This window comes from Hemitrygon akajei, chromosome 15 (genome assembly GCF_048418815.1).
Source record: "Hemitrygon akajei chromosome 15, sHemAka1.3, whole genome shotgun sequence".
NCBI lineage: Eukaryota > Metazoa > Chordata > Chondrichthyes > Myliobatiformes > Dasyatidae > Hemitrygon > Hemitrygon akajei.
In genome coordinates this window covers 3288598-3316058 of record NC_133138.1, presented here as the reverse complement: position 1 = coordinate 3316058, position 27461 = coordinate 3288598, and the positions used below count along the sequence as shown (strand labels likewise).

General features: G+C 47.5%; 1 protein-coding gene across 1 annotated transcript in view; it reads right to left on the bottom strand.

Moving 5' to 3' along the window:
• LOC140739104 (macrophage colony-stimulating factor 1 receptor-like) overlaps positions 1–27461 on the bottom strand; it is a 108585-nt gene that overhangs the window by 48872 nt on the left and 32252 nt on the right. Inside the window, exons 2-4 of the mRNA XM_073067063.1 lie at positions 18582–18706; positions 16961–17132; positions 7310–7493 (exon numbers count right to left, since the gene is read on the bottom strand). Of these exons, the coding sequence (XP_072923164.1) occupies positions 7310–7493; positions 16961–17132; positions 18582–18706 (481 nt within the window). The remainder of the gene's footprint in view (positions 1–7309; positions 7494–16960; positions 17133–18581; positions 18707–27461) is intronic.

The window sequence follows — 27461 nt, the reverse complement described above, 5'->3', positions numbered from 1 at the left end:
TTCCAAATCCTCACCAGCAGCTCATTCTCACCAGCAGCTCATTCCAGATTCTCACCAGCAGCTCATTCCAGATCCTCACCAGCAGCTCATTCTCACCAGCAGCTCATTCCAGATCCTCACCAGCAGCTCATTCTCACCAGCAGCTCATTCCAGATCCTCACCAGCAGCTCATTCCAGATCCTCACCAGCAGCTCATTCCAGATCCTCACCAGCAGCTCATTCTCACCAGCAGCTCATTCCAGATCCTCACCAGCAGCTCATTCTCACCAGGAGCTCATTCCAGATCCTCACCAGCAGCTCATCCTCACCAGCAGCTCATTCCAGATCCTCACCAGCAGCTCATCCTCACCAGCAGCTCATTCCAGATCCTCACCAGCAGCTCATTCCAGATCCTTACCAGCAGCTCATTCTCACCAGCAGCTCATTCCAGATCCTCACCAGCAGCTCATTCTCACCAGCAGCTCATTCCAGATCCTCACCAGCAGCTCATTCCAGATCCTCACTAGCAGCTCATTCCAGATCCTCACCAGCAGCTCGTTCTCACCAGCAGCTCATTCCAGATCCTCACCAGCAACTCATTCTCACCAGCAGCTCATTCCAGATCCTCACCAGCAGCTCATCCTCAGCAGCAGATCATTCCAGATCCTCACCAGCAGCTCATTCTCACCAGCAGCTCATTCCAGATCCTCACCAGCAGCTCATTCCAGATCCTCACCAGCAGCTCATTCTCACCTGCAGCTCATTCCAGATCCTCACCAGCAGCTCATTCTCACCAGCAGCTCATTCCAGATCTTCACCAGCAGCTCATTCCAGATCCTCACCAGCAGCTCATTCTCACCAGCAGCTCATTCCAGATCCTCACCAGCAGCTCATTCTCACCAGCAGCTCATTCCAGATCCTCACCAGCAGCTAATTCCAGATCCTCACCAGCAGCTCATTCTCACCAGCAGCTCATTCCAGATCCTCACCAGCAGCTCATTCCAGATTCTCACCAGCAGCTCATTCCAGATCCTCACCAGCAGCTCATTCCAGATTCTCACCAGCAGCTCATTCTCACCAGCAGCTCATTCCAGATCCTCACCAGTAACTCATTCTCACCAGCAGCTCATTCCAGATGCTCAATAGCCTCTGTGTAAACAAGGTACCTCTTGGGTTGTTTTCAAATCTCTCTTCTCCTGTATCTGTGTCCTGTAGTGTCGGACTGCCCAGGCCTGGGGAAAAGGCTACGCCTGTCCACCTGACCCACACCTTTTGTGAGGGCACCCTTCCTTCTCCTGCTCTCCAGGGAATAAAGATTCACTGTGGCCCACCTCTCCCTGTCACAGAGACCCATCTCACCGCACAATACAGCACATGAACAGGCCCTTCAGCTTGTAGTATTGTGCTGAAATAATTAAGCTAATTATGGGTTTGGGTGGTGTGGGATACATCTCTACCAAAGGAGGTGTAAGGCGCTCCTTCCCTCTGCTAGCCTGCAGGTCACCCTTGGACAAGGTGTAGCACCTACTTAACCCCCGATCAGGGTCATGTGAGACCATGGGAGCAGGTGGTGGATGGTAATATGAGCAGCTGGTGCATATCACAAGTCCTGGTTCTGTGACCACTGACGCCAGGCAGACAATCTCTGAAGAGTATTGATAATGGCTGGGGTTACCCGTCTTGTAAAGACACTGCCCAGAAGAAGGCAATAGCAAACCACTTCTGTAGGAAAAAGTTGCCAAGAACAATCATGGCCATGGGACCATGTCATACTGACATGGCTCATGATGATGAGTTATAGGTAATTAAACTAATCCTTCTAAGGTCCATCTCCCTCCATTGACTGCATATTCATGTGCCTGTCTAAATACATCCATATTATGTATCTGCCCCTACCACCACTCTCTAGGTAAAAAACACTTGCCCTCCACATCTCCTTTGAACTTGCCCCCACCCCCACCACCAAAAAGCATGCCCTCTGGTATTACACATTTCAACCCTGAAAAAAGAAGACAAGCCAATTATCCTATCATGTCCCTGGAGATATTATAAGCCTCCATCAGATCTCTGCTGCTCCAGATAAGACAAGTCAAGTTAGTCCAACCTCTCCTTTCGCACATGCCCTCTAATCCAGACAGCATCTGGTAAACCTCTTCCACACCACACTGTTCCATCTGCTACTTCTTTATCCTTTCTCCTAATCTGCCAAAATTCTTCTGCAGATTCCCTGCTTCCTCAACACTACCTGTGCCTCCACCTATCTTCGTATCGTAGAACATAGAACAGTACAGCACAGTGCAGGCCCTTCGGCCCACAGTGTTGTGCCGACCCTCAAACCCTGCTTCCCATATAACCCCCCACCTTAAATTCCTCCATATACCTGTCTAGTCATCTCTTAAACTTCACTAGTGTATCTGCCTCCACCACTGACTCAGGCAGTGCATTCCACGCACCAACCACTCTCTGAGTGAAAAACCTTCCTCTAATATCCCCCTTGAACTTCCCTCCCCTTACCTTAAAGCCATGTCCTCTTGTACTGAGCAGTGGTGCCCTGGGGAAGAGGTGCTGGCTGTCCACTCTGTCTATTCCTCTTAATATCTTGTACACCTCTATCATGTCTCCTCTCATCCTCCTTCTCTCCAGAGAGTAAAGCCCTAGCTTCCTTAATCTCAGATCATAATCCATACTCTCTAAACCAGGCAGCATCCTGGTAAATCTCCTCTGTACCCTTTCCAAAGCTTCCACATCCTTCCTATAGTGAGGCGACCAGAACTGGACACAGTACTCTAAGTGTGACCTAACTAGAGTTTTATAGATCTGCATCATTACATTGCGTCTCTTAAACTCTATCCCTCGACTTATGAAAGCTAGCACCCCATAAGCTTTCTTAACTACCCTATCTACCTGTGAGGCAACTTTCAGGGATCTGTGGACATGTACCCCCAGATCTCTCTGCTCCTCCACACTACCAAGTATCCTGCCATTTACTTTGTACTCTGCCTTGGAGTTTGTCCTTCCAAAGTGTACCACCTCACACTTCTACAAGTTGAACTCCATCTGCCACTTCTCAGCCCACTTCTGCATCCTATCAATGTCTCTCTGCAATCTTCGACAATCCTCTACACTATCTACAACACCACCAACCTTTGTGTCGTCTGCAAACTTGCCAACCCACCCTTCTACCCCCACATCCAGGTCGTTAATAAAAATCACAAAATGTAGAGATCCCAGAACAGATCCTTGTGGGACACCACTAGTCACAACCCTCCAATCTGAATCTACTCCCTCCACCACGACCCTCTGCCTTCTGCACCTTTTTTGAACAAGGGGACAACATTCGCCTCCCTCCAATCCTCCGGTACCATTCCTGTGGACAACGAGGACATAAAGATCCTAGCCATCTGCACACTTGACCACAAAGCCATCAATTCTGTCATTCAAATCATTGACATATAACATAAAAAGGAGTGGTCCCAACATTGACCCCTGCGGAACACCACTAGTCACCGGCAGCCAACCAGTAAAGGATCCTTTTATTCCTATACTTTTTTGCCTCTTACCAGTCAGCTAATCTCCTATCCATGCCAGTACCTTTCCTGTAATATCATGGACTCTTATCTTGTTAAGCAGCCTCATGTGAGGCACCTTGTCAAAGGCTTCTGAAAATCCAGGTAAACAACATCCCCCCAGAAGGTTAATTTACAAGGTGAGTCTGTGAAATGTATGATAATGCATTTTGGTAAAAGGAACAATAGTGCAGATTATTATCTGAATGGGGAGAAGGTTCAATCATCAGACGTGCAGAGGGTCTTTGGAGTCCTTGTGCAGGACTGCCAGAAGGTTAATTTACAAGGTGAGTCTGTGATAAAGAAGGCAAATGCAAGGTTGACATTTATTTTAAGGGAATAGAATATAAGAGCAAGGAGATAATGCTGAGATTTTATAAGACACTAGTCAGATAGATAGATAGATAGATAGATAGATAGATAGATAGATAGATACTTTATTCATCCCCATGGGGAAATTCAACATTTTTTCCAATGTCCCATACACTTGTTGTAGCAAAACTAATTACATACAATACTTAACTCAGTAAAAATATGATATGCATCTAAATCACTCTCTCAAAAAGCATTAATAATAGCTTTTAAAAAGTTCTTAAGTAGTTTACTTAAATACATTAAATACAATCAACCCCGGCACTTTAACATATCTTACTCCTGGCGGTTGAATTGTAAAGCCTAATGGCATTGGGGAGTATTGACCTCTTCATCCTGTCTGAGGAGCATTGCATCGATAGCAACCTGTCGCTGAAACTGCTTCTCTGTCTCTGGATGGTGCTATGCAGAGGATGTTCAGGGTTTTCCATAATTGACCGTAGCCTACTCAGCGCCCTTCGCTCAGCTACCGATGTAATACTCTCCAGTACTTTGCCCACGACAGAGCCCGCCTTCCTTACCAGCTTATTAAGACGTGAGGCGTCCCTCTTCTTAATGCTGCCTCCCCAACACGCCACCACAAAGAAGAGGGCGCTCTCCACAACTGACCTATAGAATATCTTCAGCATCTCACTACAGACATTGAATGACGCCAACCTTCTAAGGAAGTACAGTCGACTCTGTGCCTTCCTGCACAAGGCATCTGTGTTGGCAGTCCAGTCTAGCTTCTCGTCTAACTGTACTCCCAGATACTTGTAGGTCTTAACCTTCTCCACACATTCTCCATTAATGATCACTGGCTCCATATGAGGCCTAGATCTCCTAAAGTCCACCACCATCTCCTTGCTGTACTTGGAGTATTGTCAACAGTTTTGGGCCCCATATCTCAGAAAGGATGTGTTGTCATTGGAGAGAGTCCAGAGGAGGTTCATGAGGATGATTCCAGGAATGAGAGGGTTAACATATGAGGAGCATTTGGGTGAGGGTTAGGGTCTCATTGAAACCTACCGTATGTTGAGAAGACTATATATGGTGGATGTGGAGAGAATGTTTCCTATGGTGGGGGTATCCAGAACTAGAGGGTACAGCCTCGTAATTGAGGGCTGACCTTTTAGAACAAAGGTAAGGAGGAATTTTTTTAGCCCGGATAGTGGCGAATCTATGGAATGTTCTGCCACAGACTGCAGTGGAGGCCGAGTCCGTGGGTGTACTTAAGGTGGAAGTTGACTGTTTCCTGGTTGGTCGGAGCATCAAAGGATACAGCGAGAAGGCAGGTGTTGAGTGGGATCCGGGATCAGTCATGATGGAATGGTAGAACAGACTTGATGGGCTGAGTTGCCTAATTCTACTCCTACGTCTTATGGTCTTTTGGTCTTAATTATGAGGGCATTAGGCAGGAGCTAAGGAGGGTGTTTAAAGACCAATTGCAGAGTACAGCAAAGGCATGCTCCTGTTGGAAGGAAGGACAGGGATGGAAAGATAAAAGAATCTTGGATGTCCAGAGAGGAGATGAATTTAGTCAAGAAGGAAAAGGAAAAGCTTCAGAAGCCAGGATCAAATGGAGCACATGAGGAGTAGAAAGAAGCCAGAAAAGAACTAAAGAAGGGAGTTAGGAAAGCCAGGAGGGGCCAGGAAAAGTCCTTGGCTGGTAGGGTTAAGGAGAATCCCAAAACATCCTACACATACATCAAGAGGAAGATGATAACTAAAGAGAAGGTGGGACCACTCAGAGATAAAGGGGAAAACATTTGCTTAGATGCAGAGGATGTGAACGATGTACTTAATGAGTACTTTGCTTCAGTATTTACCAAGGAAAATGATATGGAGGACCAGGAGATCAGTGCTGAGTGTATAAATACTTTAGGGCATTTAGAGGTCAAGGAGGAGGAAGTGTTGGGCCTCCTAATGAGTATTAAGGTGGATAGGTCCTCAGGGCCTGATGGGATTTACCCCAAGTTATTGAAGGAGGCAAAAGACGAGATTGCTGGGCCCCAGATCTGGAGGACTAGCGAGTGGCTAACGTTGTACTTCTATTTAAGCAGGAAACAAGAGGAAATCCTGGGAACTATAGCCCGGTGAGTCTCATGTCCGATGTAGGGAGACTGCTGGAGAAAATTCTTCGGGATAGGATATATGTGCATTTGGAAACCCATGGCCTAATTAGGGAGAGCCAGCGTGGCTTGATGCATGTCAGGTCATGTCTTACCAACAGATATTTTTTGACAAGATGACAACAGAGATTGATGAGGGTAGGGCAGTGGATGCTGGCTACATGGATTTTAGTAAGGCATTTGACAAGTCCCTTATGGGAGGCTAATCCAAAAGATTAGACAATAGACAGTAGGTGCAGGAGTAGGCCATTCGACCCTTCAAGCCAGCACCGCCATTCAATGAGGTCATGGCTGATCATCCACAATCAGTACCCCGTTCCTGCCTTCTCCCCATATCCCTTGACTCCGCTATCTTTAAGAGCTCTATGAGCGATTAGTCTTAATCTTAATCTTTAAGATTAAGATGCACGGGGTCTGTAGCAAATTGGCTGTTCGGATTCAGAACTGGCTTACACATAGAAAACAGAGGGTAGTTGTTGAAGAGATTTATTCGAGCTGGGTGTCTCTAATAAGTGGAGTTCTGCAGGAATCTCTGCTGTTTGTGATAATTGCATACAGTGTAACTGACTTGGATGAAAATGTAGATGGTGGGTTAGTAAATTTGCGGATGATACCAAGATTAGAGTTGTACATGGGGAGAAGACTGGTAAAGAATATGGCGTGACATAGATCAGTTGCAGATGTGGGCAGAGAAATGGCAGATGAAGCTTAACCCAGATAAATGTGAGGTGTTACACCTTGGTAGGGCAAAATGCAAGGAGACAGTACACTGTTAAGGCCAAGACCAGGGGCATGCATTGAAAGTGAGAGGGGGTAATTTCAAAGGAGGTGTGTTTTTTTACAGAGACTGGTGGTGCTTGGAATGTGGTAAAGGCAGATACATTAGAGATTTATAACAGACAATTGGATAGGCACATTAATGTGAGGAAAATGGAGGGATAAGGATGTTGTGTAGGTGGGAGGGATTAGTATTTGGGTGATTTTGATTTGTTTTTTAGCTGCTTCAGCACAACATTGTGGGCCGAGTGGCCTGTTTGGTGCTGTACTCTTCTATGTTTAAGATTCTATAAAGCCACAAGACCATGGAAGCCTCAAGCCTGACCAACCTTGTACCGATCGAGTGGTCCAGGACACAGGACTCTGGCGAGCTGCCATCGGCAGCCTGTGCCCAGGAGGGGTGATGGGCTTAACTGTGTAACAAAGCCGAGAGCCGGGCACAAGACAGATGGTTGCCAGAGTGGGGTTGGGATGGGGACCATGTTCCCATTAGTGCCGGGTTACCTGTAATTCTCCATAGTGATCATGGTCGCACTGTGATCGCTGTGGTTGCCCTCGCTTGGGTAGATCCAGCGATAGTCCTGCATTTCGGGGTATGACTCAACCATCACGCTCAGCTGGAAGTTGGCCCCGAAGTCTACATGCAGCGTGGTCTTCTGCTCCGTGAATACTCGGAGATAAGGTTCTTCTGCAGAGACACGACATGACAAGGCAAAGATAAAGATGAGCTTTCTTTATCTCATGTTCTTTAAGGTTGCCATGGCTCCCACTACCTATTAAATGCTCCCAATGGCGTGCAACTCAAATCGCCTCTGACAACCAAGTTCAGCTCCTGGCCTTCATGTGTGGCTTAGCTACTAACCCCGGTGAAACTATTTCTACTGAGGGGAGAAGGGGCAAAGGTGGGCTACTGGTGCCTTAAAACCAGGGCTCATCAGCTTATCTAGAAGAAGGAAAACTCTGATCTCAAACCTCTGCTGCCTTGCGGTTTACCCAGTCATGGGGAAGGCTTTGGGAGTAAACCCTGAGGAAAATTCCAGAGCTGCAGTCCCTAAGGCAATCCTACATTGAGTTCAACTCCAGTGACGTCAAACTTTATTGGTCTCCGCCGTTCAGTTGGATTCATCAGCTGCATGGAGAAGAGCAGCCTGTTGCCTGGGCCACAGCTTTCTCATCCTATCATTCTGGTTTGCATACTGCACAACCAATGGACGGCCTCTTGCTGTACATCAAAACATACAGTGAAATGTCGACAACAGCACAGTCTGTGGTTGTGCTGGGGGCAGCCCACAAGTGTCACCAGGCTTCTGGTGCCAACATGACATGCCCACAACCCACTGACCCTAACCTGTACGTGCTGGGAACGTGGGAGGAAACTCAGCTTTCGCCAAGTGCCCTGGTTTCCTCCACAGTGCAGGGGGCATTCCAGCGAAGTCGATTGTTCTTTGTAAATTGTCCCATGATTAGGTTTGGGTTATTGGGCGGTGTGACTTGAAGGACCATTCCACACTCTATCACTAAATGAATTCATCAATAAACACAGCACATATGAGGCAGTCACACAAAAACAGGATATATCCCAGCCTTGAGTGTCATGTCCTATAGAATAATGGTGCGTGGGTGACAGCAAGAACAAGCTCACAGTAGTCTGATCACCAGGTGCTCAGGTAGCTGGAGACAAACACAATCCAGCTTGTCTTTCACTTGGGAGGGGCCAGTCCCCAACCCAACCCAACATGGATCCCAGCGTGCCTCACCACCTCCAGCATCTCTCACCTGTGCAGCGGCCACAGGTGACCCCACGACTTGAGGGCCTGTTCTGCCCTACAACCGAGGCCTCCCCGCTGTCGGTCTCACCAAAGACCCAGTGAACAGACTTCAGTATTCTACACACTAGAGCAGGGCTAGGGAGATGACTGGGATGGACGAGGTTTCCATCAGCAGAGCGTCCACAGGGAAGATGGAAAACCTGCAGGGGAAAGGTGGGAAGGTAGCAGGCAGCGTCTGGGTTACGGCTGGGACCTGCTCCTGATTAGAACCAGTACCAGTACCCGGTTTATTATCACCAACATCTGCTGTGACATTTGTTGTTTTGTGGCAGCAAAACAATGCAATACATAAACAAGTACTATAAATTATAATAAAAAATAAATAGTTCAAAGGAGAGCAAAATGGTGAGGAAGCTTTCTTGGGTTCATTGATGGCAGAGGGGAAGAAGCTGTTCTGGAAACGTTGAGTCTATGTCTTCAGCCTCCTGTACCTCCTCCCCGATGGTAGTGATGAGAAGAGGGGTCTTCAGGCTCCTGTACCTCCTCCCTGATGGTAGTGATGAGAAGAGGGGTCTTCAGGCTCCTGTACCTCCTCCCTGATGGTAGCAATGAGAAGAGGGGTCTTCAGGCTCCTGTACCTCCTCCCTGATGGTAGCAATGAGAAGAGGGGTCTTCAGGCTCCTGTACCTCCTCCCTGATGGTAGTGATGAGAAGAGGGGTCTTCAGGCTCCTGTACCTCCTCCCTGATGGTAGTGATGAGAAGAGAGGTCTTCAGGCTCCTGTACCTCCTCCCTGATGGTAGTGATGAGAAGAGGGGTCTTCAGGCTCCTGTACCTCCTCCCTGATGGTAGTGATGAGAAGAGAGGTCTTCAGGCTCCTGTACCTCCTCCCTGATGGTAGTGATGAGAAGAGAGGTCTTCAGGCTCCTGTACCTCCTCACTGATGGTAGTGATGAGAAGAGGGGTCTTCAGGCTCCTGTACCTCCTCCCTGATGGTAGTGATGAGAAGAGAGGTCTTCAGGCTCCTGTACCTCCTCCCTGATGGTAGTGATGAGAAGAGGGGTCTTCAGGCTCCTGTACCTCCTCCCTGATGGTAGCAATGAGAGGAGGGGTCTTCAGGCTCCTGTACCTCCTCCCTGATGGTAGTGATGAGAAGAGGGGTCTTCAGGCTCCTGTACCCCCTCCCTGATGGTAGCAATGAGAAGAGGGGTCTTCAGGCTCCTGTACCTCCTCCCTGATGGTAGTGATGAGAAGAGGGGTCTTCAGGCTCCTGTACCTCCTCCCTGATGGTAGCAATGAGAAGAGGGGTCTTCAGGCTCCTGTACCTCCTCCCTGATGGTAGTGATGAGAAGAGGGGTCTTCAGGCTTCTCTACCTCCTCCCTGATGGTAGTGATGAGAAGAGAGGTCTTCAGGCTCCTGTACCTCCTCCCTGATGGTAGCAATGAGAGGAGGGGTCTTCAGGCTCCTGTACCTCCTCCCTGATGGTAGTGATGAGAAGAGGGGTCTTCAGGCTCCTGTACCTCCTCCCTGATGGTAGTGATGAGAAGAGGGGTCTTCAGGCTCCTGTACCTCCTCCCTGATGGTAGCAATGAGAAGAGGGGTCTTCAGGCTTCTCTACCTCCTCCCTGATGGTAGTGATGAGAAGAGGGTGGTGGGATTCTTAATGATGGATGTTGCCTTCTTGAGGCTTCACCTTCTGAAGATGGTGGAGCTGGCTGAGTTTACAACCTTCTGCAGCTTGTTCTGGTCCTGTGCCTTGACCCCTCCATCCCAGACGGTGATGCAGACAGTTAGAATGCTCTCCATGGTACATCTGCAGAAATTTGCTAGGGTCTTTGGTGACATATGAAAGACAGCCAAAGCCACGTCTTATTCATAATTGCATCCTCAGAGATGTCGACACCCAAGAAACTTGAATCTGCTCACCCTTCCCACCGCAGTCCCCTCAATGGCAACTGTTGTGTGTCGTGCTATTCCTGGCAATTGTTCGGGGCCTGAACTGTCTCTTAGTCAGAGTTGAACATCGTGGGTCAAGGAACCTGCATGGTGCTGTACTGTTCCATCTTCTCCAACAATCATTGCTTTGTCACGGTGAAGAGGCTTGTGAGTTCCTGAAATCCCAACAGTGGAGTTTTGCCATCTGGGCCTTAGATCCTCATAGGCTCATCCATGATGGTAAGGTTACGGGGGAGGATCTGGACAACAGTGACCCAACCAGGGCCTCAACACTGGAGCTGACCTCGGCAGTGAAGGTTACATGTACCATTCAGAGCCAGCAGAAGATTTGTCTCCATCTCTCCTGTCCCAACCACCTGCTCGCATTTATAGGATATCAATAATGTGGGCAGGACCAACGTGTGGTTACAATTTGGACTTCCTGCCTGTAGAGACGGAAAAATGGAATCTGGGCTTCCTAGAGGGAATCAGACAGCAATGAAGAGAGAATGATTTCTCTGGTCATCATTATTGTGAGAGCTTTTGGGCTTCATATTGAAGAAAAGGTGTGCTGGCATTGGAGAGGATCCAGAGGAGGTTTGTGAGAATGATTCCAGATATGAAAGGGTTAACATACAAGGCGTGTTCAATGGCTCTGGGCTTGTACTCACTGGAATTTAGAAGAATGAGAGGGGATCTCATTAAAACCTATCGAATATTGAAAGGTTTCAATAGAGTGGATGTGGAGAAGATGTTTCCTATAATGAGGGAGTCTAGGACCAGAGGGCACTGCATCAGAACTGAGGGATGTCCATTTACTACAGAGTGGAATTTCTTTAGCCAGAGGGTGGTGAATCTGTGGAATTCACTGCCACAGACACCTGTGGAGGCCGAGTCACTAGGTATATTTAAAGCCGAGGTTTTTGATTAGTTAGGGTGTGGAAGTCAGGAGAATGGAGTTGTGAGGGATAATAAATCAGAATGGCAGAGCAGGCTCAATGGGCTGAACGGCCTGGTGCCCTTATGGATTATGTCAGTATTAACCTGATTCTGTGGGATTGAATAGCCTTTTCTGTTCCCATTTTTCACGTCCCCACAAGGAAATGGTGGTTGATACTCTGAGTGCGTCTTCGCAGAAGATGAAGCTGGCTCCGTGAAACAATGAGGAATCAAGTGTGTGGTGAGAATGAGGAACTCTGTGGGTAACAATATGCAATATTACAGAAGTTGAGCCTGAGAAGGATGATGAATCCCACCGACCCAAAAGCACGCGCCTTAGAGTAAGCAAATTCCAGCCTCTGTAGACTTGGGATGATACAGGGCACTGGAGGAATACGTGAGCCCTATTTTAGAAAAGATGGAGAGGGGCATCTGAGAACATTGGATGACTGGTTGGGTGATGAAGAAGGCTTATGGCATGCTTGCCTTTATTAGTCAAGGCACTGAGTTCAAAAGTCAGGAAATTATCTCATAGAAAAATACAGCACAAAACAGGCCCTTCTGCCCATCTAGTCCATGCCAAACCATTTAAACTGCCTACTCCCATTGACCTGCACCGAGACCAAACCCTCCATACCCTTGCCGTCCATGTACCTATCCAAACATCTCTTAAACACGGAAATCGAACCGGCATCCACAACTTGTGCTGGCAGCTCATTCCACACTCTCACCGCCCTCTGAGTGAAGAAGTTTCACCCTTCACCCTTAACCCATGACCTCTGGTTGTAGTCTCACCCAAACTCAGTGGAAAAAGTCTGCTTGCATTTACCCTATCAATACTCCTCATAATTTTGATACCTCCATTAAATCTCTCATTCTCCTTCGTTGCAGCTTTTTAAAACTCTAGTTAGGCTGTATCTGGAGCATCGCATAGAGGTCTGGTTGCCCATTCCAGGATGTCAAGACTTTAGATTCCAAAATTAACAGTAGAGGATAGTGTATTCCTAGATACACCTATTACGGAAACTGAAATAAAAAAGGCTATTTTTTCAATGAATTCTGGTAAAGCTTCTGGTCCAGATGGTTATACTGCAGAATTTTTAAAATCCTTTTCCTCTATACTTTCTCATTGGCTTTGTAAAATTTTTAAAGATTTGTTAATTATAGGCAAATTGCCACAATCCTTTTATGAGGCCTCTATTTCTTTAATTCTTAAAAAAGATAAAGACCCTATTGAATGTGCATCCTATCGGCCTATATCCTTGCTGAATACGGATTTTAAGATTTTTAGTAAAATTTTGGCTACTAGATTAGAAAATATATTACCTCAAATTATTTCTGAAGATCAGACTGGATTTATTAAAAATCGCTATTCATCTTTTAATATTAGAAAATTAATTAATATTATTTATACTCCTCCACCCAAAATACCAGAATGTGTCATTTCCTTAGACGCTGAAAAAGCATTTGATAGAGTTGAATGGCCATATTTATTTAATACATTGCAGCATTTTAATTTTAGTTCAAAATTTATATCATGGATTAAATTAATATACTATAAACCCTTGGCTTCGGTCTTTACCAATAATCAAAGATCTCCTTTTTTTCAGTTATTCCGTGGTACAAGGCAAGGCTGTCCTTTAAGTCCTTTACTATTTGACATTGTTTTGGAACATTGAGCTATAGCCATTCGTGAATCACCTAATATTTTGGGTATTACTCATGGGGAAGGGACGTATAAGTTATCATTATATGCTGATGATTTGTTACTATACATATCTGACCCCGAAAGATCTATTCCTGCTATTTCGTCCTTGCTTGCTCAGTTTAGTAACTTTTCTGGTTATAAATTGAATTTTAATAAGAGTGAACTATTTCCATTAAATATGCAAGTTCCAATTTATAAACATTTACCGTTTAAAGTTGTTACAGATTATTTTACTTATTTGGGTATTAAAATTACTAAAAAACATAAAGATATATTTAAAGTTAATTTTTTACCTTTAATTGACCAAATTAAGCAACTTGCTACCAGGTGGTCTCCATTATCTTTGTCATTGGTTGGTCGAATTAATGCTATTAAGATGATGGTATTACCCAAATTCTTATATTTATTTCAAGCATTACCAATTTTTATTCCTAAATCTTTTTTTGATATTATTGACTCCAAAATATCTTCTTATTTGTGGCAGAATAAAAATCCTAGACTAGGCAAAAAATATTTACAGAAGCCTAAGAAGGAGGGCGGTTTGGCTTTGCCAAACTTGAGATTTTACTATTGGGCAGTTAATATACGATATTTAATACTTTGGACACAAGAATCGACTACAGCTGCTTGCCCACAATGGGTAAATTTGGAATGTAAATCTGTACAAGACTTTTCATTGTTTTCAATTTTAGGATTTTCACTTCCTTTTTCTTTATCTAAATTGAATAAACAAATAACTAATCCTATAGTCAAATATACATAGTGAATTTGGTTTCAATTTCGTAAATTTTTTGGTTTGAATAAGTTCATTTTATCAAGCCCTATAATATCTAACTTTTTTCTCGGCCCTCTTTTATGGATCAAGCTTTTCTTTTATGGAAAACAAAAGGTATAACATGTTTTCGTGATTTGTTTTTGGATGATAGCTTTATGTCCTTTGAACAGCTATCTAATAAATATAATTTACCTAAAACTCATTTTTTTAGTTATTTGCAAGTTAGAAATTCTTTTGTATAATGAGTTACAGTCTTTCACGAAACTATATCCATTGGACATTACGGAAAGAATTTTAGCTCTGAATCCTTGTCAAAAGGGTTTAGTAGCTGTCATTTATAATATGATCATGAAAATACAGCCAGAAGTATCAGAAAAAATTAAGAAGGAATGGGAAAAAGAACTTCATTGTCTTATATCCACTGAGCAGTGGGAGAAATTTTACTATTAGTCAATTCATCTTCGATTTGTGCTAAACATGCCCTAATACAATTTAAGGTTGTACATAGAGCTCATATGTCTAAGGATAAACTTGCTCGATTTTATTCTTATGTTAATCCAACCTGTGACAGATGTCATTCTGATGTTGCTTCATTGACCCACATGTTTTGGTCTTGCCCTTGTTTGCAAAATTACTGGAAAGATATTTTCAGTATTATTTCAATAGTTCTGAATATCAATTTCCAACCGCATCCTTTTACTGCAATTTTCGGTTTACCAATGGTGGATAATAGTCGTTTATCCTCCTCATCTCGACGAATGATTGCATTTGTTACATTAATGGCTAGAAGATCTATTTTATTGAATTGGAAAGAAATTAATCCTCCAACTATATTTCAGTGGTTTTCTCAAACTATCTCTTGTTTGAGCTTAGAAAAAATTAGAAATGTTGTTTTTGATCCTTCAGTTAAATTTGAAGAAACTTGGAAACCATTTATTCAACATTTTCATATGAGTTAAATTGTCTTTTCCTAAACCTCACTTTTATTATCCTTAATTATTTGGATGGAGGTTCAGAGTTATTGGCACTTCTGTATATATCTGACATCATGCAATGGCCCATGTTGGTTAGTGTTTTTTTTTCTTCTCTTTTTTTGTTTTTTTTTTCCTTTTTATTTCTTTTGTTCATAAATACTATGAGTTTGGGAGGTTATATATATTGATTATTATATATTTGAATGTCTACTTAAACTATTAACTATGTACTCTCAAACTCTTTGTATTCATGTTTCATTTATGTTTGCTTAAAAATTAATAAAAAGATTTAAAAAGAAAGAAAGAAAGAAAGGCTTTAGAAAGGGTGCAGAAGAGATTCACTAGGATGCTGCCCACCTTAGAGAGCATGTGCTATAATGAGAGGTTGGACAAACTTGGTGGTAAAGGCAGATACATTAGAGACTACTAAGAGGTATTTAGATGGGCTCATGAATGTGAGGACAACGGAAGGATATGGACGTTTAGATGGCCCATTTGGTTGCTAATTTAATTGGTTCAGTACAACATTGTGGAACGAAGGGCCATTCCTGTGCTGTACTGGTCTATGTTCTCTGCTCTATATATTAGCCAAGATGCTGGAATGTTGTGTGACAGTTGTAACAGTGAAAGAAAAGGATCCATAGGTGTCCTCATTGAGGGGTCAGTGATGGAAAGGCTGAACAGCTTCAAGTTCCTGGACGTCAGCCTCTCTGAGGCCCAACACATTGATGCAGTCACAAAGTAGGCACAGTGGCTATATTTCGATAGGAATTTGAGAAGATTTGGTACGTCAAGAAAGACTCTAGCAAATTTCTACAGATGTACCGTGGAGAGCATGCCAACTGGTTGCATCACCGTCTGGTATGGAGGGGCCACGGCACAGGATCGGAAACAGTTACAGAGGGTTGTAAACCCAGCCAACTCCATCACGGGCACCAGAAGCCCGGCGTCGAGGATGCCTTTACAAGGCCATGCAGCATCCATCACGAAGTATCTTCACCATCCAGGAGATGCTCTCTTCTCATTACCACCATCAGGAGGAGCAGGAGCCTGAAGAATTTTAAGAAAAGCCTCTTTCCCTCTGCTTCAGATTTCTGAATGGTCCGTGCTGGCTATCTGTTTATTCCTTTTCTGCACTTTTTAATTTGTAACTTCTAGAAATATTTTATACCTTGCACGGTGCTGCTGTCACAAAACAATACATTTCACACCATATGTCAGTGATAATCAACCTGATTCTGACTCTGAAGTAAAGGTTTTGTGGCCAGTCTTCTGGAGTTGTTTGAGGGTGTCATTTATGGGGGACATCAGCAGGAACCCATGGGTGCCCTGGATCTGAATTTAATCTTTTATTCCCTGAGTTATAAGGAAAGGTTGAATAGGTTATGATATTATTCCCTGGCACAAAGGAGATTGAGGGGAGATTTGAGAGACGTGTACAAAATTATGAGGGGTATAGATAGGGTAAATGCAAGAAGGATTTTTCCACTGAAGATGAGTCAGAAGGGAACTAGAGGTCATGGGTTAAAGGTGAAAGGTGAAACATTTTAGAATATGAGAAGGAGCTTCTTCACAGAGACATAGAGCACTACAGCACCAAAACAGGCCTTTTGGCCCATCTACTCCATGCCAAACTATTGTTCTGCCTAGCACCACCAACCTGCACCTGGACCAGAACCCTCCATACCCCCTCTCATCCATGTACCGATCCAAACTTCTCCCAGAGGCACACCGTCAGTACGACCCACTTCAGCCCAGGACGTTGGAGTTCCTCTGCTGTCGGTAAGAAGTGTGAGCACGCTTCCTCCCACAGTCCACAGACCAGCTGGTGGCTTCATTGGTCATTGCAAATTGCCCTGTGATTAAGCTAGGGTTAAATTGGTGGGTTGATCGAAGGGGTGGCACGTTCCCCACTGTATCTATAAGTAAATAAACATCAACATCAAACCCACATTCCAGCAGCTCGTTCCGCGCTCTCAGCACCCTCTGAGTGGCTGTGAGCTGATAACGTTTTCCCGATCTGGGCCGTCCGCAGTCAGTCATGGACACCCTTACCAATAACATGCAGTGAGGAGACGGACCGCAGCTCCACAGTTTCCCCGTCCTCTGTCCCCTCCAGCAGGCAGGTGTAGTTCCCAGCATCGTTCTGGCTCACATTCCGAATGTGTAGCTTTGAGGTTAGTTTGAATTTATCCCCAAAAAATAACTCTTCTTTCGAATCGACAATCTGGTGAGGGAAAATGCAGTTACAAATGGATCTCAGCATTTGTCCAATCAGGAGGGAGGTCCAGAGCACTCGGTCCAAGAGTCAGAATCCTACCCCATCCCACAAACACTCTCCCCCCACCCACCGAATCCCCTCCCACAGCCCACAGACACTCTCCCCCACCCACCGAATCCCCTCCCACAGCCCACAGACACTCTCCCCTGTCATTGACTCCCCCCACCCACTGAATCCCCTCCCACAAACACTCTCCCCATCACCAACTCCCCTCACCCACTGAACCCCTCCCACAGCCCACGGACACTCTCCCCTGTCACTGACCCTCCCCACCCACTGAATCCCCTCCCACAGCCCACAGACACTCTACCCCACCCACTGAATCCCCTCCCACAGCTCATAGATACTCTCCCCATCACCAACTCCCCCCACCCACTGAATCCCGTCCCACAGCCCACAGACACTCTACCCCCACCCACTGAATCCCCTCCCACAGACACTCTCCCCCTTCACCGACTCTCTCCACCCACTGATCCCATCCCACAGACACTCCCCCATCACTGACTCCCCCCACCCACCAAATCCCCTCCCACAGCCCACGGACACTCTCCCCTGTCACTGACCCTCCCCACCCACTGAATCCCCTCCCACAGCCCACGGACACTCTTCCCTGTCACTGACCCTCCCCACCCACTGAATCCCCTCCCACATCACCCATGCTCCCCCACCTATTGAATCCTCTTTCAATCAGGGCTAACGGGGGGGGGGGGGAGAGAAAGAGAGAGAGAGAGGGAGAGAGAGAGAGAGGGAGAGAGAGAGAGAGAGAGAGAGAGAGAGAGAGAGAGAGAGAGAGAGAGAGAGAGAGAGAGAGAGAGAGAGGGAGAGAGAGAGAGAGGGGGGGGGAGAGAGAGAGATTTGCACCTTCCATTTACTGGATGGCTTGGAGAGATCAGACATGGAGATGATGCTTCCGGTAGTGGGGGAGACTGGCACAAAGGGCACGGTCTCAGGATACAGACATCCTTTAGAACAGGGATGAGGAGGAATTCTTTAGACAGAGGGCGGTGACTCTGGAATTCATTGAGAGGCCTGTGGAGGCTAGGTCATTGGGTGTGTTTAAGGCAAAGCTTGATGGGTTCTTGATGAGTAAGAGGTTAAAGATTACTAGGAGAATATGGGGAAAACAAGATAGGAAAAAAATTCAGCCATGGTGGAATAGCCTGATGGGCTGAATGGCCTCACTCTAATCCAGTGTCTTCTGGTCTTATAATGGAGGGTTCTGGCCAAGCTTCCATGAGAGGGTCTTTTGTAAAAGCCCTTCCCAGTGAGGTGAGTGAGTTGGCCAATGACCAGGTCCCATGTAACCCCAGGCAGATGGAAGGAGGCTCCCAGCACTGGTGTGGGTCTCCCTCCTACTGCTCTACTGGAGAAAAGGAGAATAGACTTCAAACTGACCTTTCCCTGCGGAGACTGCCATGTCACGGTCACCGAGAGGCTGTCACAGAGGGCGGTGCACGTTGCCACGAACGGTTCCCCTCTCAGACGCAACTGATACTTGGGTTCGAGTGAAAAATGGAACTCTGGAAGTGGACAAGAAGTGGCTGAAAGATTGTTGAGAGAACTTTCTTTTCCCCAAGCAAAGGCTCCGAAACTCGGTCAATGTTTCACATAACTCCTCACTGTGACATTGAATGCGCGGTTACATCATGGTCTGGTATGGCAATCCGAATACGCAGGAACAGAAGAAGCTCCAGAGAGAGATGGACTCATGCCAATATATCAGAGGCACGTCCCTGCCCACCTTTGGTAGTGTCCACAGGAGAAAGTGACACCCGTCATCACCATCCAGGCCAGCACATCTCCCCTTGGCTCCTCTCGGGAGAAGCCACAGAAAGCAAAGCGTAACACACCACCAGGTTCAGGAACAGCTACTTCGCTGTAGAACCAACTGGTACAAGCTCAAGTACAGCAACACTGGGACTTCTTGTTCTGATTACGTTCTATCATGCTTCATTTTGCATATTATTTATCTCTGATTTATACTTTTTCCAGTGACTGCTGTTTATCTGATGCTCTGAGAGCCAGTGATGCTGTGACAAGTAAGTTTTTCATTACACCTGTGCAGTATTCTGTGGACGTTTGCATGATGCTATTACAGATTAGTGTGTCAGAGGTTAGAGTTTAATCCTGGCTTCCTCTGTAAGGAGTTTCTATGTTCCTCCCCATGGACACATGAGTTTCCACTGGGTGTTCCGGTTTCCTTCCAAAGGCGTACCGGTTAATAGGTTAATTTGTCATTGTAAATTGTCTTCTGATTAGGTTAGGATTAAATCAGGGGTTGTCAAGGGTTGCTGTGTGAAAAGCTGGAATGGTCTGTTTTGTGCTGCATCTCCAAAAAATATCAAATAAACATCAGTTTGACTTTATGCCTTTGAGAAAGATAACAGGTTTATCTTGAAACCCCGATTTGTCAGGCCCCAATATCTGGCTTCAAACCCACACCCCTATCCCCTGTGAACAGTGAAGGGTCCCTACATCCACACCTCTGTCCCCTGTGGACTGTGAGGGGTCCCTACACCCTCACCCCTGTCCCCTGTGGACTGTGAGGGGTCCCTACACCCACACCCCTGTCCCCTGTGAACAGTGAGGGGTCCCTACACCCACACCTCTTGTCCCCTGTGAACAGTGAGGGGTCCCTACACCCACACCTCTGTCCCCTGTGGACTGTGAGGGGTCCCTACACCCACACCTCTGTCCCCTGTGAACAGTGAGGGGTCCCTACACCCACACCTCTTGTCCCCTGTGAACAGTGAGGGGTCCCTACACCCTCACCCCTGTCCCCTGTGGACTGTGAGGGGTCCCTACACCCACACCTCTGTCCCCTGTGAACAGTGAGGGGTCCCTACACCCACACCTCTGTCCCCTGTGGACAGTGAGGGGTCCCTACACCCACACCTCTTGTCCCCTGTGAACAGTGAGGGGTCCCTACACCCACACCCCTGTCCCCTGTGGACTGTGAGGGGTCCCTACACCCTCACCCCTGTCCCCTGTGGACTGTGAGGGGTCCCTACACCCACACCTCTGTCCCCTGTGAACAGTGAGGGGTCCCTACACCCACACCCCTGTCCCCTGTGGACAGTGAGGGGTCCCTACACCCACACCTCTTGTCCCCTGTGAACAGTGAGGGGTCCCTACACCCACACCTCTGTCCCCTGTGGACAGTGAGGGGTCCCTACACCCACACCCCTGTCCCCTGTGAACAGTGAGGGGTCCCTACACCCTCACCCCTGTCCCCTGTGGACTGTGAGGGGTCCCTACACCCACACCTCTGTCCCCTGTGAACAGTGAGGGGTCCCTACACCCACACCTCTGTCCCCTGTGGACAGTGAGGGGTCCCTACACCCACACCTCTTGTCCCCTGTGAACAGTGAGGGGTCCCTACACCCACACCCCTGTCCCCTGTGGACTGTGAGGGGTCCCTACACCCACACCTCTGTCCCCTGTGGACAGTGAGGGGTCCCTACACCCACACCTCTTGTCCCCTGTGGACTGTGAGGGGTCCCTACACCCTCACCCCTGTCCCCTGTGGACTGTGAGGGGTCCCTACACCCACACCTCTGTCCCCTGTGAACAGTGAGGGGTCCCTACACCCACACCTCTGTCCCCTGTGGACAGTGAGGGGTCCCTACACCCACACCCCTGTCCCCTGTGAACAGTGAGGGGTCCCTACACCCACACCTCTGTCCCCTGTGGACAGTGAGGGGTCCCTACACCCACACCTCTGTCCCCTGTGGACAGTGAGGGGTCCCTACACCCACACCTCTGTCTCCTGTGAACAGTGAGGGGTCCCTACACCCACACCTCTTGTCCCCTGTGGACTGTGAGGGGTCCCTACACCCACACCCCTGTCCCCTGTGGACTGTGAGGGGTCCCTACACCCACACCCCTGTCCCCTGTGGACTGTGAGGGGTCCCTACACCCACACCTCTGTCCCCTGTGGACTGTGAGGGGTCCCTACACCCTCACCCCTGTCCCCTGTGGACTGTGAGGGGTCCCTACACCCACACCCCTGTCCCCTGTGAACAGTGAGGGGTCCCTACACCCACACCTCTTGTCCCCTGTGGACTGTGAGGGGTCCCTACACCCACACCCCTGTCCCCTGTGGACTGTGAGGGGTCCCTACACCCACACCCCTGTCCCCTGTGGACTGTGAGGGGTCCCTACACCCACACCTGTGTCTCCTGTGAACTGTGAGGGGTCCCTACAGCCACATCTCTGTCTCCTAGGGGTCTCGACACCCCTAGCAAATTTATAGCAACTGTTTCATTTTGATATTCTGCCCTTACTTGAGGAGACTTCTGGTATATTCAGAATAATTGAAATAGTTTGGCACAGTCTAGATGGTCTGAAGGCCTGTTTCATTAACTGTTCCCATCAGTGAGTTATAAGGAGTGGTTGCTTTTGGAATGCAGGTTATTGAGAAGGGCCTCTGATATCCCCCATACTTTCTCCCAGTCACCTTAAAGTTATACACACACAAAATGCTGGAGGAACTCAGCAGGCCAGGCAGCATCGATGAAAAAGAGTACAGTCGACATTTTGGGCCGAAACTCTTTGGCATGACTCCGAATGGTCTTGGCCTGAAATACCGACTGTACATCGACTGAGTTTCTTCAGCATTTTGTGTGTGTTGCTTGGATTTCCTGCACTGCCAATGTTCTCTTGTTTGACCTGAAAGCTGTGCTCCCTTATATTGCCCTTTCCATCCTGGGAAAAAGAACTCGCTGTCCACTCGATTGATGCCTCTCATCATCTTGTACACCTCGATCAGGTCACCTCTCATCCTCCTTTGCTCACTCAACTTGTCCTCATGAGACATGGTCTGTATTCTAGGCAGCATCCTGCTACATCACCTCTGCACCCTCTCGAAAGCTTTCTATAGCGAGGTGACCAGAAGTGAACACGTGTTGTTCAAGTGGGGTTTTATAGAGCTGCAACATTACTTCATGGCTCTGGAACTCAGTCCCTGACTAACGAACACACCATTCACCTTTTAACCACTTTATCAATCTGCTCTGAGTTATCATACAAGTGATCGGTTCAGGAATCGGTTAGTGTTCTCCAGCCTTTGCTGTCCAATCCAGGTGAAGGGTTTCTCCCAGAAACATCCATTTCCGTAGGGTACCTGCTGGGTAACTCCAGCTTTCTGTGTTGTGCCAGACCCCAGCGTCTGCAGTCTGATCTGTCTCCCTCACTGTTTAAATTTCATTCCATTGTTTCACTTTGAATGATTGCTTTTTCAAAGTCATTGTCAGATCCTCTTATTTTATGATCAGTTTTCCCCAAAGACGTCTTGACACGCCTCATATTCTGTCTGGGTAGCCTTCAATCTGATGGCATTAACATTGATTCCCCTAACTTGCTGTACTTTCTCCCTCCTCCCCATTTTTCCATTCCCCATTCTGGTTTTCCTCTTACCCCCTTCCTTTCTGACCTGCCTATCACTTCCCTCTGGTTACCCTTCTCATTCCCTTTCTCCCATGGTCCACTCTCCTCTCCTATTACATTCCCCCTTTCACCTCTCACCTCCCAGTGTTTCACTTCATCCCCCTCCCCACCCACCTTCCCCCTCACCTGGTCTCACCTATCACCTCCCAGTGTCTCACTTCATCCCCCTCCCCCACCCACCCACCCACTTTCCCCCTCACCTGGTCTCACCTGTCACCTCCCAGTGTCTCACTTCATCCCCCCCTCTCCCCCACCCACCCACCTTCCCCCTCACCTGGTCTCACCTATCACCTCCCAGTGTCTCACTTCATCCCCCTCCCCACCCACCCACCTTCCCCCTCACCTGGTCTCACCTATCACCTCCCTGTGTCTCACTTCATCCCCCTCCCCACCCACCCACCTTCCCTCTCACCTGGTCTCACCTATCACCTCCCAGTGTCTCACTTCATCACCCTCCCCACCCACCCACCTTCCCCCTCACCTGGTCTCACCTATCACCTCACAGTGTCTCACTTCATCCCCCTCCCCACCCACCCACCTTCCCCCTCACCTGGTCTCACCTATCACCTCCCAGTGTCTCACTTCATCTCCCTCCCCCACCCACCCACCTTCCCCCTCACCTGGTCTCACCTATCTCCTCCCAGTGTCTCACTTCATCCCCCACCCACTTTCCCCCTCACCTGGTCTCACCTATCACCTCCCAGTGTCTCACTTCATCCCCCTTTCCCCACCCACCCACCTTCCCCCTCACCTGGTCTCACCTATCACCTCCCAGTGTCTCACTTCATCACCTTCCCCCTCACCTGGTCTCACCTATCACCTCCCAGTGTCTCACTTCATCCACCTTCCGCCTCACCTGGTCTCACCTATCACCTCCCAGTGTCTCACTTCATCCCCCTCCCCCACCCACCCACCCACTTTCCCCCTCACCTCTCACCTCCCAGTGTCTCACTTCATCCCTCTCCCCCACCCACCCACCTTCCCCCTCACCTGGTCTCACCTATCACCTCCCAGTGTCCCACTTCATCCCCCTCCCCACCCACCCACCTTCCCCCTCACCTGGTCTCACCTATCACCTCCCAGTGTCCCACTTCATCCCCCTCCCCACCCACCCACCTTCCCCCTCACCTGGTCTCACCTATCACCTCCCAGTGTGTACTTCTCCCCCCTCCCCCACAGTCTTATTCTAGCTTCTACCCCATCCTTTCCTTTCCAGGTCTGAAGAAGAGTCTCAGCCTGAAATGCTGACTGTTTATTCCGTCTCCATAGATGCTGCCTGACCTGCTGAGTTCCTCCAGTGTTTTGTGTGTGTGGCTCTGGATTTCCTCGATTGCAGAATCGCTTGTGTTTTTGACAACAACACTTTCTCACTGGACAAAATCAGGTCTGGAATACCTTCCCCTGGCTGGTCCCTCAACACGTTGATCTGGAAGAGCATCTTGTTGAACAAAGTTCATTTGTTCAGGCTGCAAACTCCTCCATTACTTGTCTTTTGCGATTCCAGACCGTTTATTGTTACTCCCAGCACACCGGTGTAATGGAGAATGAAGTAATTGATGCTCTGCACCCGATACAGCTCAAAAACCCACAAAAGATAAAGAAAGCAATACTTAAAAAGACACAAAAAATATAAATACATTAGATAGCTTATGTACGTATATTGATTGTACATCCATAAAGTGACACTAGGCACAGGAGTGTCTGTATGTAAGGTGACTGACAGGAAATGATAAAGTAGTGGTGGCTGGGGGTGTGGAGGGGTGTGTTAGTGGGAGGAGGTGTTGATCAGCCCTAATGCTTGGAGATAGTAACTGATTTTGAATCTGCTGGTCCTGGTGTGGATGTTACGTAGCCTCCTCCCTGATGGGAGTGGGACAAACAGTTCATGAGCAGGGTGCTGGGATCCTTCATGATGTTACTACTCCTTTTCAGTATACGTGTCCTTGATGGTGGGTAGGCAGGTGCTGGGGATGCACTCGGCAGTTTTGACAACCTGTTGTGGAGTCTTCCTGTCCACCACAGTGCAGTTTCCGTACCGAGCAGTGATGTAACTTGTTAGGGTGCTCTCTACTCCGCATCTGTATATTGACACCACCCCTCGCACAGTGTGACCCCCCTCAGTATCACCCCTCCCACAGTGTGACCCTCTCTCAGTACCACCCCTCCCACAGTGTGACTCTCTCTCAGTACCTCCCCTCCCAAAGTGTGACCCACCCTCAGTACCACCCCTTCCACAGTGTGACCCTCCCTCACCATGCCTGTTTGCTTATATACATGCAGACTTGCAGAGATCCAGTCTCTGCGTATCAGAGGGCAACGTGATTGAGATGAGTCAAAAGCTGAGTGTCATAGAGTTGCTTTTTGACTGTACCTATCTGTGATGACACTTTCAAGGAATTCCAGATCTGTATTGCCAGACCTCTTTGATCTACCACACTCTTCAGTGCCCTACTGCTCACAAACTCCGACCCTGGTTTGTCTTCTCAAAGTGCAAGACCATTTAATTCCATCTGCCATTTTCAGCCCATTTTTCCAGTTGCCCAAGAGCTGTCTGAAAATGCTTTGGGTCTTCACAAATAAACCAGCACCTAGATAAGTGTCATACAAAAATAGTCACAATTTCAATTCCCATTTCTTAGCCTCACTTCTCGTTCGCCTCGCAGATTACATCAGCAGTCCTGACCACATTGCGAGCAGCAGCATTGCCACACTTGTGCCTGTCCTGTCTGCTCTGATGTGATGTTTACCGATGAGCTGGTCTCTCTGAGGTAACGTGCACATCTGCTGAGATGTTGCAACTTCAGGAAGGCCTGGTTGTAACTGGGTGTGGGGATGAGTACGGCTCAGGACAGAGACGGGCAGGGACCCCAGGAGTTCCTGCAATGCACCTCACACTCCAGTCTTTTTGTTTGGAGTTAAAATTATTCTCACTCCCCAATCTCATCCCAATCCCGGCTCATCCCTTCAGTTTTTCAAAGGATTGAGCCATCAGTTTTTATTAAGTTGCAAAGTCTTCCAGTAGAATTTAATTATTTGAAAATGTATTTTCTTTGGAGATATGGTATGGTAACAGACTCTTTTAGCCCATCGAGCCCTGGCCGCACAATGATCTATTTCGAGATTCAGCATGGAACAGGCACTTCTGGCTCAGTGAGGCGCACTGCCCAGCAACACCACCCATCTATAAACCCCAGAACAAGCACAGGACAATTTACAATGACCTATTAACTTACTAATCAGTACATCTTTGGACTGCGGGAGAAAACCGGAGCACCCGGAGAAAACACAAGCATTCACAGGACGGACGGACAAACTTCGGCAAGATCCCTGGCACTGGAATAGCGTTCCCGATGTGCACATTTCTCAGAGACACAAGCTTATCAGTAAATACCACTATGGTCATCATAATCAGATTTATTATCCTGATGCAAGTTGTGAAATTTGTTCTTTTGTGGCAGCAGTACAGTAATATGCATAATAATAAAAAACTATAAGCTACAATAATCAATCAATTAATGAACACAGTAATAAATAATCCTTGTGTAATAATAAACACAAGAGATTCTGCAGATGCTGGAAATCCAGAGCAAAATACACAAAATGCTGGAGGAACTCAGCAGTTCAGGCAGCATTTATAGAGAGGTATAAAACCCGAGACCCTTCATCATGACTGGAAGAGAAGAGGGAAGATGACCAACCTGCCTTCCTGAGTTAGAGCCATTTGCCTGTGTTGGCCCATGTCTCTTTAAGTAGAGCAGAACATTAGACACAGAACATTACAGCACAGTACTGGCCATTAGGCTCAAAGATCAATCTAACCCTTCCCTCCAAGATTTCCTGGTGGCCAACCATTTTATTTCACTCTCCCCATTCCCACTCTGACATGTCAGTCCTTGGCCTTCTCTTCTGCCACAATGAGGCCATCTCAGCTTGGAGGAGCAACACCTCATATTCCAGCTGGGTAGCCTCCAACCTGATGGTATAAACATCAATTTCTCCAACTTCCAGTCATTTCTCCCCACTCCCCCTTACCTCTTCTTCAATTCCCCGCTTTGCCCCCTTCTTACCTCTTTCTGTTCTTCTCCCCTGCCCAACACCTTCCCCAGTGCCTCTCCTCCTTCCCTTTCTCCCATGGTCCACTCTCATCTCCAATGAGATTCCTTCTTCTTCAGCCCTTTACCTTTTCCAATTTTCACCTCCCAGCTTCTCACTTGATCCCCCTTCCCCACCCACCTGACTTTACCTATCAACTACCAGCTTGTCCTCCTTCCACCTTCTTAATCTGGCTTCACCCCCTCCTTTCCAGTCCCTCCAGTGTTTGGGGTGGTAGTATCCCACGAACGTGGCTGATCTCCAGACCCAGGTGGGGAAGGAGGAACTCAGTGGACAGCAGCTGTGGTGGGAAGTGGACAGTTGACATTTCAAGTTCTCATTCAAGGCTAAAAAGAGGAGAGATGGAAAGGGTGGAACAAGAGCTTAGAACATCGAACAGTAATCAATTCTGCCTACACAGCTTGCAGGTGATTAGTGGATCCAGGTGGAAGGGGCAAGATAGGCAGGTGTGGAGGGTGAGGGTGACTCTTCATTCCTCTTCGTAGATGCTGCCTGACCGTCCTCCAGCATTTTGTCTGTGTTGCTCTGGATTTCCAGCATCTGCAGGATCTCGTGTGTCTCCAGGCCGGGGTTACCTGAACCTCTGTAACAATTCCCACAACCCAAATGTCCCAAAACAAGGAATTAGATTTGAATTGAAGTCACAGCCACCAGAATATTCGAAACTCGGCCTAGGAGATTCAATGTTACAACTCAGTTTCCAGCCCAGGAGAT